General features: G+C 40.5%; 1 protein-coding gene across 1 annotated transcript in view; it reads right to left on the reverse strand.

The window, feature by feature from the left end:
* cdh7a (cadherin 7a) overlaps window positions 1-12302 on the reverse strand; it is a 101410-nt gene that overhangs the window by 55890 nt on the left and 33218 nt on the right. The window contains exon 3 of the mRNA XM_070985769.1: window positions 2393-2687. Coding sequence (XP_070841870.1) covers window positions 2393-2687 — 295 coding nt within the window. The remainder of the gene's footprint in view (window positions 1-2392; window positions 2688-12302) is intronic.

The following is a 12302-nucleotide window of genomic DNA, read 5'->3' on the forward strand; positions in this document are numbered from 1 at the left end:
TGGAGGAAGTTCAGGATGCCTGTCCTGCTCTGTTAAATGGATGGATAGAAATGTCTCTGAAATGCATTTTCAGAGACATTTTCAGCAGAGAGGTACCTGTAAGTACTGGCTAGCACGAACTCCGAGCCTAATTTGTGGAAAACATGCCTTCGGCCTTCGAGACTGATTCAGACCTTAAGTTTGCTTGAGTCCGTTTTGCGTCACTCATCAACATTTCTGAGCCTAGAGGTCTTTGTTGGCATATGTGTGGTGATAATATGTAAATGAAGGTACATCAGGCTTAAAAACACTGTGAAATAACACATTGATGGCATTTTGTGCTCAGCACCACCCATTTCTTAGAATTTTAGTAAACCTTAATGTAAACCTGGAAATTCATACAAAGAAAGAAGAAACAAACCCTCAAAAAACGACTTTAACTAGCTTTGGTAGACTGATGAAATGTTTCAAGTGCTATGTTAAGTTCCATATAAAGAGCACATGCATCACGGCTTATCAATATGGACGTCACTCTCTTTCTCTCTCTCTGGCTCCAGCTGTGTCTCTTATACACCTGCTACTTTGAAAAGCCTCAGGATGTTGTTGTGGCTCATTTGCATTTACTCGCATTTTGAGCTCGAGCGTGACCTGTTCAAAACCTTGGAGGAAATCTTGACCATGCAGCAAGAAGCAGCCAGTTAAAGACAGGGCCTGATATGATGGCCCCCTCCAGGACCGTATTTAAAACAGACAGATAAAAGAAATATCTGCAGTAATGAATGCTAATGTGATCAACAGAATATGAACTGTGAGTCCTTACGATGACCGACACCTGTATAATGTTTTTGGCCGTGCTAGCAGAGTGCTGGTGGTTGGCGCACCATTTTTCAACACTTCAAAATGAAATATTTGATGGATTGCCATGAAAGTTTATACAAACCTTCACGGTCCCCAGAGGATGAATCACAATGACTTTGGTAATCTTTTGATGGTTACTCTAGTGGCATCACAAGCTTGACATTTGAGTGAAATGTCTCAACAACTATAGGACTATAAGTCTGAATATTAATGCACACAAAATATTTCTTGTTTTACATCATTATAGTAGAATTTCACAAAAAGTACCTTTTTCTGTGTGCATTCATTAATACTGAGGCTGATCTGACTTCATAGATTACCATTTTATTTTGTACAAATATTCATGGTCCCCTTAGGATAATCCACCATGACTCATCTGATCTCATCTACTTGAGAAAACAAAGACATTCCCATCAGGCTCCGCTGTACTTTGTGTTTACTACCAATGAGCAACTTGTAGCATGCTAACATGGTAAATAAGACAGTGAATACCATCAGACATTAATGCAACTTCACAGAGCCGCTAGCATAGCTGCAAACCCTCCCTTTTAATTATTCTACAGCGTATGAGTAATTTGAACGGCACTAGATAGACGATAGATAACAAATGTCTGAGAGGTGAACAATAGTGCATCCAAGTGCTGTAAATTACACATTTTGTCTATGACTCCAATGGAGCTGAAGATGTCCACAACCCTCTCAGTCTAAGACTTTATTTTTCTGACTTCACCCACAACATGAACCCTACAGACCTGTCAGATCATCTGTCTTCTTATTGTTAGATTACAAACAAAACAGAGTGGAGCTGCTTTCAGCTGTTGTGCTGCTCATGGCTGAAACCTAAACTCACAAAAAATTTGTTTATTTCAAAATGAAGGCCGCAAACTTATCTGCTGTGCTTTCACTGAATTCTTTCATTTTGTCTTTTATTATGTTTTGACTGATTTGTATTTCCTTTTTTACTTTTTCATCCTGTTATTTTACTCTTAATGTATTTTCTGTGGTATTTTGAATTTCTAAATGTGCTACATGAATAAATAGCCTTGCTTTTTTCAAAGTTCCAAGGGCGCCTTGGGAGTTCAATCTTTGTACATAATCCTGCTTTCAAAAACTGAATCGAAGGTTTTGAAAAACTCAAAGACCTCAAGAGGAGAAAAGTCCAAGGTCTTATGTATTAGGATATGGTATTAGCAAAAAGACCAAAGAGGCCAAAAAGAACCCTGCATGCTCTGACAAAGGGATGCCCAAAGTCAAGCAGTTTAACCTGGACCTCAATGGATGTGGAGCCACGTGAAACAACCTCATGCAGTTAAAAATGGGCTTGAAGTGATTAGCACATATCAAGTCTTACAAAGCAAACACGCTGGATTCAAATGAATATTTCAAACTTCCCGAGCCCCCCCATGACCTAAAGACTGAGACCGATGAAGACAAATTCAGTGATGTGGAAAATTATCAAATGCAGATGTTGGAGAGAGAGAGTATGAGGGCGAGAAGAAAAGGAGAAAGGAGGAACTGTTATGGGATTATTTCTAAGACAAATGGGGAGGCTTACCTAAGGGTGACATCTCTGGTACCCCCGCCAAGTACGGTCCATCAAGAAACTTCGGCTCATTGTCATTGATGTCCTGAACCTTGACCACAAATTCAGACCTGGGCTCCACGGGTAAATTGGTGAGTCGATCTACAGCTTGAGCTTGGAGGGTATAGTAGGCTTGCGCCTCCCGATCAAGGCGCTTTGTGGCGTGGATGTCTCCTGTGTTCTCATCAATGGTGAAGATGGAGGTGGCGCCCTCGCCAGATAGCACATACTTCACCTTGCCATCTCCTTTGTCCACATCTGAGTGTAGCTGTTGGAAGAAAAAATGAGCATCAGAGTCGTATAGGAAAGCAAATAATCTACTGGAGAAAAGCATAGCTTTTATATTTTAGTGGTGATGTTAGACTGGAGGACTTGAGGACTTTCTGTCTTAAAGGATTTCTCCATTTGCTTCACATCACCTTCACATTGAGACAAAAGGCTGAGTTAATTAAACTGAAATTGAAACTTTCCTGTATGTAGCACATTTCTCGTCACTCATTCTACTCCATAAACAGTGCAAATATCTCACATTACATCTGACTAAACTGTGCAAATGGTGTGTGAAATATTAAACAGTTGCACAGTGTGAGCTTCAGTGTCATATCTTTGCTGATATGTACATCAAACATGAGCACAAACAACACAAGCAAACACACATCATGTTTATTGGACAAACATCTGAATCAGATCAAAAAACATCAAAACACGCAGCATTTATTTGTGAATTAATTACGCTGCAAAATCCTGCTTTGCATTTTGCTGCAAATAATGGAATTAAATCAAACGGTGCCACTTACTACAATACCATTAACCAATGTACTGGCCATTATTAATTATGAAACTAGCAATTATCCAGTAAAACCTGCGGCGATAACCAACTCAGCTCACATAAAGAAACGTACAGTGATTATTCACCAAATGGATCTTTGGATTTCACTTGTTTTCTGTCATTTTTAATGTCTGCATGAAATATTTCATCATGCCAAAGGTTTAATGCAATGCTTTCAAAAAGTCCTCCAAGAAGCAAATGAAGGAAATGCTTTATGCAAAAACACTTCTGTCCGAGTGGAGACTCTGTACTGTATGTTCGGCGTCTATGCTCAAATGATAATAACATCAGGAGTAGATACTTCTTCGCACATTGGTAGTGAAGAATCCAATATCCTAATTGCCACTTGACCAGCTCTGTTGAGTGAAAGCTGGACTCAGTGGTCCATGTTGTGCTTCTTTTGGAATAAAAGGAGCACAGATGGTGTGGTAGACACAGATGTTCTCTGTGCAGCTTCTCAATGACATGTCTGTATCACACGGCAAGATATTAAAGTTCAGATATTTTTGACAGTTCTCTTGTCGAGAGATGCCAAAATGCAAAGTGCAGCTTTAAATTCATCCACTACAGATTGCAAAATGAATTCCACAGGTTTTTGCCTTCAGAGAGTCAATAGTAAGCGCTGAGGTCATATACAGAGCCACGCTGTCAAGATCACTCCTTTTTAACAGTCATGTAAAGCATCCTTCTCCAAAATTAGCAGCACACCAAATAATGTTTGAGTACATATCCTTGAATCTTGTTTCAGCTGGAGTTTTAATTATATTAAAGCTGTTCTGATGTTACACACACAGACATACCAGGTATACAGAGAAGTCAGGCAAGCTCCATTTTTATCATTGAGCCTGTGCAGTCATTACAGCAACACTCTGCTTATGGTGGATTTTTAATCTCAGAAGAACAAGTCATAAGTGTAAAGATGACTTTAAGACCCCTCCTCAAAGGACAACTCAAAAAAAAAAAAAAAAAAAAGATCCTTGAACAACTCTAAAAACAGAACACTTGAAGCTAGTTACCAGCCTTGAATAATCCTGTTTGAAGTCAGAGCTGTCTGATGGCCATCAACCCCTTCAACGCGCTGAACATCAGAGCGATCACAGAAACTGCCATATATCTTAAGGGAAGGCCGTTGTTGGTATTCAAAGATGGACAGATGGACCATTTTCATCTGTCAGCATTTAGCAGAGTGCATATTTCTGTCTTCACTCCATCACCTCCAACATGACAAAACACCTCAATTAACAGCATAGCAGGCAGAGAAAGCTTTTAGTGGATTTTTTCAGGGGATGTTTTTCCTCATTCTCAATATTTGCTGTTCAAAGAGCACATAATAAAGCTTCACCTGAACATGTAATGCCTACACTTCAGTTCTGCTCTCAATCTTCAAAGTGTTTTGAATCTTGTTGCCTGCAAAACAAGCGTAAACCCACCGCGACATCACTCGCTGGTTTGTGGGCTACTCTTTTGAAGCCTTGAGTTTAGCATTATGTCCGTCGCCATCTTGGTTTTTGAAGCCAGAATGACCATGTTTGGATGAGAGGGTGGACCGGGGCAAGATATGCATTGCAACCCATCTCTGCTGATTGGATGGGACGGAGGACTTGAGGACAAGCCGTGGTGGCGACATGTCAATCACAAAGCAGCCACACCTTACAGTATATCCCGCTCTATTTTACTTTTTTTACTTTTACTTTTACTATTTTAATGGGAGCATAATTTATAAAATGAACATCATGGTGTGTTGCAAAAGAAACTGATGATTGAGAGCATAGACTCATGAGGAAACTGAGAAAATTAGTGCTGCAACAATCAATCGATTAGTTGTCAATTAATAAATTAATTGCCAGCTATTTTGAAAATCAATTAATCAGCTTTAAGCATCAAATAAAAGGTGAAGATTCTCTCATTCCAGCTCCTTAAATGTTATATTTTCTGGTTTCTTCACACTGCTATGAAACAAATATCTTTGGGTTGTGAAACAAAATGAGGCATTTGAGGAAATCATCTTGAGCTATTAACTAATCAATTAATCAAGGGAATAATCAAAAGATCAATAAATCAATAAAGCTAATAAATAAAGTGAGACATGGAGTAATTTTCTCATAAACTTACATACTATCAGACTTCTTTTTGCAACCACTGGAGCTGCCCCCTGGTGGCCATCCAAAAAGATGCTGGTTTAAGGCATTTGTCCATTGGCTTCACTTTTCAGACCCAGAAGCTATTTCCACTGTTTATTCTGTCTTTGTTCCAAACCAATAAAATCAGGAACTACCAGGTGGGATAGACAGATGGACGCCTGTCTGTTAAAAAGAAATAATTTAAATCTCCCTTCTTACTCACAAGCCAAGCTCTGTCCAGTCCATTGCACTGAGACAAATGGTCTCTGTATCAGCACACCGCCAATAATCGCACTGCCAATGATCACACTTCTTTGCAAACTTAGAGGGATTCTCCATTGATTTGGTACTGCATTGCTGATCCCCACCACTTTCAGCTCAACTGCAAAACTCTTCAACAGGAGCCGGATGAAGCCAAGAAGCCAACAGGACTACTGTACATTATCAGCAGAGGAGGTGCAGTCCTAACGGGGCTAGTGCACTCCATCAGAACTGCTTGTGGGATGGACAAAGAGCTTCAGAAACCCCTTCACACCATTCAAATGTCAGTTTAGAGGGGGGGCTGCATGCAACCATTTCTGTACAGTAACTTCACGAAACTGATGATCAGACATTCACGCCCACTTCATGGTGGGAGGTGAGAGAGGAGTCAGGGTTTGAACTTCTCTCCCTAACTCTTTTTTCATTCTCTACAAAACTTTTTCTTTCACTTTTCATGTGAACAACCTAGTACAACACTATAAATGATCTGATTCCCTGTCTTATTTTGTTCCCCACCAGTAGTCACACCTTCAAGACCCAGCCAAACTCTGCCTCTGATTGGCTCTGACATTTTTTCTAACCCTAACCATCTAACCCTAACTCTAACCAACCTAAGCAACAAACACTAGCCAATCAAAGGGACATTGGCTGGGTGTTTTCAATACATTTTTCAGGCTCTTGAGGTTTCAGAATAACATGCTGTTGGAACAATTGGCAGGCAGAAATACACACAACTCAACAATACACAAGCTTCAGCGAGGATGCTCTTACATCTCTGCTGGAAATGCAACTGCACAGCTCTTGCATGATTTCATCACAGGATTTTATGAAAAATCCCAGCATGGTTTGCATTTTTGCTGCAAACAAAGAAATAAAATGAAATGGTGCTAAACTGTCAGTGTCAGTTGCTACAAATGATCAAACTAGCAATTTCCCAGTAGAACATCTGCCAATAACAATTCTTATCGCACATGAAACCCAATCTCAGCTGATGTTAAAGATGCTACTGTGTCCTTGTGTGTTTGTAGCAATAAAACAATGATGATTCTTCAGGAAATGTTTATCTCCACATTTCCCCCCCAAAATTAATTCCTTTAGCAGGTTCTTGCAGGCAGGCAGATTCTGAAAGCTGCACTGGGAAACACTTTAAGCAAAAATATCTGTCCCAGTTGAGACCCTATAGCTACTCCAGGTTACCAAACGAGGCATCCTACACTCTACTCCTTGCCTGCACCTCAAGATTATGTCCCTGAAAATAACAAACAGAATTGGTGATAATGCATAATGTTCACCAAGAATGTTCCTAAATCACCACTCGAAATGCAAACACAGCTCTCTCCATGGTTCAGATGCCTCTGGCTCATCATAACACGAACCTTTTAAGACACTTCAGGGGACACTACATACACCTTGTTCAAGTTCCCAAACACATGTAGCATAGACGTCCAATGGCCACTCCAGTGTGCAAGTCTGAGGAGCAGATCCACTATTCCAGGAGCCGCATGGAAACCACGGTGCTCATCCTGAATCCGAGATCCATCAATCAGTTGCGATCCGCTTGTCAGTACCCTTGTCAGGCTGGTTGTTTCCTCAAGGAGCACCAGGTGCTGTTTCTGAACTCCAAGTGACACTGGAGAGGCATGTTACCTATGACAACCAGAGCCTTTTGCATTTCAAGGCAAATTTCCTCCACCCCCCTGCTTTTTAACTACAGGGAGACGGTTGAGGTTCAGAACGAGTCTGTCAGTATGCCTTCCTCTTGGAAGATGCGGCATTGGGATTCAGGAGATCTCAGCTGTATTTGCATCACTGCAAGATCTCTAGTTGAGATTAGCAGCTAACAATCATTGGTTTAAACAGTCAGGGTGAAGGCCTGTCTTCTCCCTTCAACAGTGGTCAGATGGTCTGTCAGAACCTCTTTGACGCTACGTGATTTTCATTATCTTTATCACACCTGATCCGGTGCTCAAGAGCACAAAAAAGAACAGCTAATGCATTACTCTGTGCAAAAACAGTTCATAGACATTACATTAGAGCAATTGAATTATTTTTGACCATTATGATTATTTCTATTGTCAAAACATGCACATTGTCTACTGCGCTTTTCAATTACGCCCTGGCCTCTTTCGTTGTTTATTGTGTTTGTGTTTATTGTGAGCAAAGACAAAAGGCCATTGTACAGCATATCTTTTTATATTACAATGTACTCACACAGGACTGCTGTTGAAACTCTTCCTTCAATTTATCCGTAAATGTCAACATCTCATTATGGGATAAATAACAATGGTATTTCAGGTTCCAAGCTAGCGCTGCAGGGGTAGAGAATGATTAGGTCAATATTATATTGGTGGCACTGAAGGAGTACATGCTGAACAGAGGATATAACACCAAAGGTCTTTTATTAATGGAATCCATCAGCCTGCTGATGGATGCTGCGTTTGGGCATGATGATTGCATTGGTTGTGTCCTCAAGCCTCAGCATGCATATGCCGCCTCTCTTATGGAGCTCACTGTGTTTATTCACCATCTCCTGCTGTCAGGAGCAAACTTGAGGTAAACTGACAGTCGTGGAGAGTCAACATTTAATCTTGAGGAAGCCATCCGTGGCAGTTTGTTTCCGGTAAATGCCATGGACAAGGAGGACAACACTGATAGGCCACAAAGCATGCAAGACGGGTCAAGGGTCAAGAGCACTTTGCGGTCTTTTCAGTGAACTGTTTGGCTTGCTCTATTCACCACTCTCTGCCTGGCAGTGGAGAGGACATACAACAGTGCTTCAACCGGCTCCACATACTCCATCCCTAAATCTCATCAACGCTGAGGACTACATAAAATATGTATAGCTTGGCAAGGCTTATTAAAAGTATACCCTGGTCAAATACTTTTCTCTCTCATTAATCTGGCCCATTTTAAAACCGTCACTGCTCATTTTCAGGTGGTATTTGAAGTTTCAACTCTTATTACTTTTACTGAGCACCATAGTTGCTTCACTTGCAAAAATGTACAGACTCCTCTTTAATTCTTTTCTTTGCTTCCCTTGAGGTGAGTGTAACACAGCATGCAGCGCGGCGGTGTACCTCAAAGGCACTCCCAGGGATTGTGAAGGAGGGGTGGGATCTGAACACGAACCCTTCTGAAATCAGTGCTGACACTCATCACCACTTTGTATGCAGGCGGTTCTCCAGGGACCAGCCTGTTAGCTTTGTGTTTGCTTGTTTACCTTGTAGCAAGGGAGAAGGGTAAAAAGAATAAAAGATCCCCTAACAAACCAATGATGCATGTTTGTCCTATCACCAGAACTACTGCACAACGCGTTCAAATTGTTCTAGCATCTGAATTTTCATTGTCTCTGTTCTTTGCTACATGAATACTCGTGTTGTTGCAAAGTGTAATTCCATTTTGTTTCTCCTTTTTACACCCATTTGGCTTGGCTCTGCAAGCAGGAAACTATAAAAGGCCTCAAATAAAAGAAAAAAATAAATAAAAATAAAAATGCTCAAACCCCCAAGATGCAAGTTTCAAGCTTTGTTTGTGCGTCTCTCTTGAGGAGAGTACAAATTCTTCTATTCAATGGTCTGTGCACAATCCAAAATGGATACAAACGTCCATACCTACAGGCAACCTGTGAGCAATACTGGATGCTGTACACCAAAACAGGCTCTGCTGCTGCCCAAGAGCCCTTAATCAACAGTCGCCCTCAAGATATTTCACAGAGCTTGAATGGTGGGGCTTAACGGGGTCTCCACAAGCAGGTAGTACAGCATGTTTCACAAGCAGCCCAAAAATAAAATGCGAAACATTGACGAGGGTCCACTCTGACATTGTTTCCTGTTGAGGAATTGATCCCGTGCAAGAAACCTGCACAAAATAATCCTTCCCACAGTTTAAATCACACAGCATCCAGTTGAAACCATGAAATGAATCGCTAGTGGATACTGGACACTTAATATATGCCATTTGTAGGAGTTCAGACTCATTGAAGAAAGCACACATGAAGCTCAAATAAAGAAGGGTCATTCTGCTACAGAAAAAAAAATGCAGGCGGGGGCTCCAGTGCAGCTGTCACCGACATGAGCTCCCGACATGCTTGGCTTTTCATCTATTCACTTGGCCATGTTCTGGTGAGTAGCCATGGTGCTGTGCCCTGAGAGAGGCTCCGAGGCTCAGCCACTCCTCTTTCATTTCAAGCTGGGAGGCGGGGAATCGGCCATCACCATGGAGAAACTGTTAGCCATCGCACACTGCTGCACAGATGCATGGGATCTGTACACACAGGCTTACCCTCATTGTCCTTAAAATTAATAAATGATGTCTTTCACTGTTGACATTGCATTATATTACTTTATTAACCCTTTAAGCCTCCCTAGTGCCTATCTTTTATGCTCTATATTTGCACATCTTTGTTTCTTTTTAATATTCATCAATTTGACAGTGCGTCGGCTGCCTGATTTTATTAGTTTTTTAAGCACTTTGACACTTTGGAATTGATAGTAATAATCTTTCAAAAAAACTCACACAGAGAAGATAGCATGAGAGGTATCTGCTTGGATTAAGGTTGCATCAGAGTAAAGAAACTTTGCAATTTATACATTTGAAGCTACAAAAAAACTGAATCAGATCTTCACCCAGGACTGCACAGAGGAAATAACGGGTCATCAACCATTAATACCTACATGTAACAGGTATGCCTGCACCAGCACTGTGTGCACATTGTGTGCCAAAGACGTTTTCCTTTTTAGCCGTGTTGTTGGAAGAGGCATCAGGTATCGTCTTTTTATACTAGCACTGATCGAAGTTTAAAATTCTGCTATCTTAGTTTGGATTTGTGCCATTTGAGTCATTGAGATGAGGCAGACTTCAGCATAAACACATACTGTTTATAAAAGCATGAGCCTATTTACAATTTCTGAGGCAATCTAAGAGACTTACAGCAACACAGATATTTCCAGCAAAGATCGCTCCAAGAAAGCCTCATGTTTTTTTTTTCTTTTTTCAACAGCTGCACTGTTTTCTGACTCATTTGCAGTTAATGAGTCTGTTTCTCCACAATAACTGTAAGTTATTTAGTTTGCCAGATGGAAACATTTTCAAGCGCGCAGATACTCGACGCTGATGGAGGCATCTTCCTATTAAGCTTAACTTCCTTAAGTAACTGAGGTTTACTGCATGCGTCACATTTCGGAGGCTCCTGTCATTACTAGAGAAAAGTGTGGCAGTCTGAGTGTTTATTTCTGCAGCCGCATGTTCTTTATGATGAATCACCATTCAAAGTTTTCAAAAATGTAATTAAAAGTCTGAATTATCTGCTTGTGCAGAAATTGCAAATGTAAACTTGTGAATGAAAAAAATATGAAGGTAGCAACTTGAAACATAATTCAAAGTGGTTTAGGCATCACTTTAAAGAGAAAATAAAAAGCAGCTCAGTGTTTGAATGCTTAGATCTGAGTAAATTAAAGGGGATTTTACTGAAATGGATCCTTAAAAAGTTGACAAGAGTTTTCAGCATCAGTTTTCTGCACAATTCCTGCACAATTTAACATTCAAAAAAATCCAAAAACTCGACTAAGTTCAATTAAAAAATGTTTTTTTCTTTGCGCTGAAAACTCTGTGTGTAAACAGCATCTTTGAAAGTGAATACTTTGCATGCAGGCTGGACAGAAAGTACATTTACCATTTAAGAAAGGCAGATAAAGATGACGATTCCTCATCACCACAGCGATCGTGGCCATACCATGAAGTCCAAGTTCTCTGCTTGAGTCACATGACTTTTTACAGAATTTCCCACCAAGTCAACTGTTGACGCTCCTGATAGATATCTAGCTAAATGCAGAGCTAATGTTACTGATTAAATCCCTCTCAGAAACACGTTTTAATCTTGTTAAATAAAGACTATTAGTAGGGATGGGTACTGAAACCAGGTATTAAACAGGCCCCAGGGCTAAATTATCAAAGGCCATAGCATTTCTAAACTCCAATGTATCGATACTTTTTAACATTTTGGTGTAATTTATTATCATGCTGCAGCTTCAGCACACACACACGCACGCACGCACGCACGCACGCACGCACGCACGCACGCACGCACGCACGCACGCACGCACGCACGCACAAGGACCAAAGGCATCAAAAAGCAGATTCTACAAGCATCTATTAGAAAGTTGTTGCATTCAGGAGGCTGTCTGAGTAATTCAGTAAATGCATTGTGGCAATAATACAACAACGCATTGCAAAGAAAATGCACTTCTGAACACTTGAACATTTTTAAAGCAAATACTCCAAATACTTAATAAGTAAAGATGTGACTGAACAACATTTGACCAGGAGTATCGACACTTAGACTCAAGTTACCACTGCTGGCATGTGAAATGTAACACCGCAGCTGCATTTTGAGATGGAGGACTTAAAGAATTTGCAGGTTAAGTGGAAACAGTGTGTCGAACTGTGGGAGATAAAAGCAGTTGAAATTAGCTGAATCGCCGAGAGCATTTTCAGAACAAAATTAAATAAAGAGAAATTCTATTTTCTCTCCTGAATAAGCGGATTCCAAACGAGCCAAAAAGGCAGTTTAATAGACTGTTAAATCTACACAAATAGATGCGTGTGATGGCTTGACAGCAGGTACAAAGTGAGAGCAGATAGCTTTTCTTTAGAGGATAAATATGAAAATGCAGAA

Source organism: Chaetodon trifascialis, chromosome 18 (genome assembly GCF_039877785.1).
Source record: "Chaetodon trifascialis isolate fChaTrf1 chromosome 18, fChaTrf1.hap1, whole genome shotgun sequence".
Lineage (NCBI taxonomy): Eukaryota > Metazoa > Chordata > Actinopteri > Chaetodontiformes > Chaetodontidae > Chaetodon > Chaetodon trifascialis.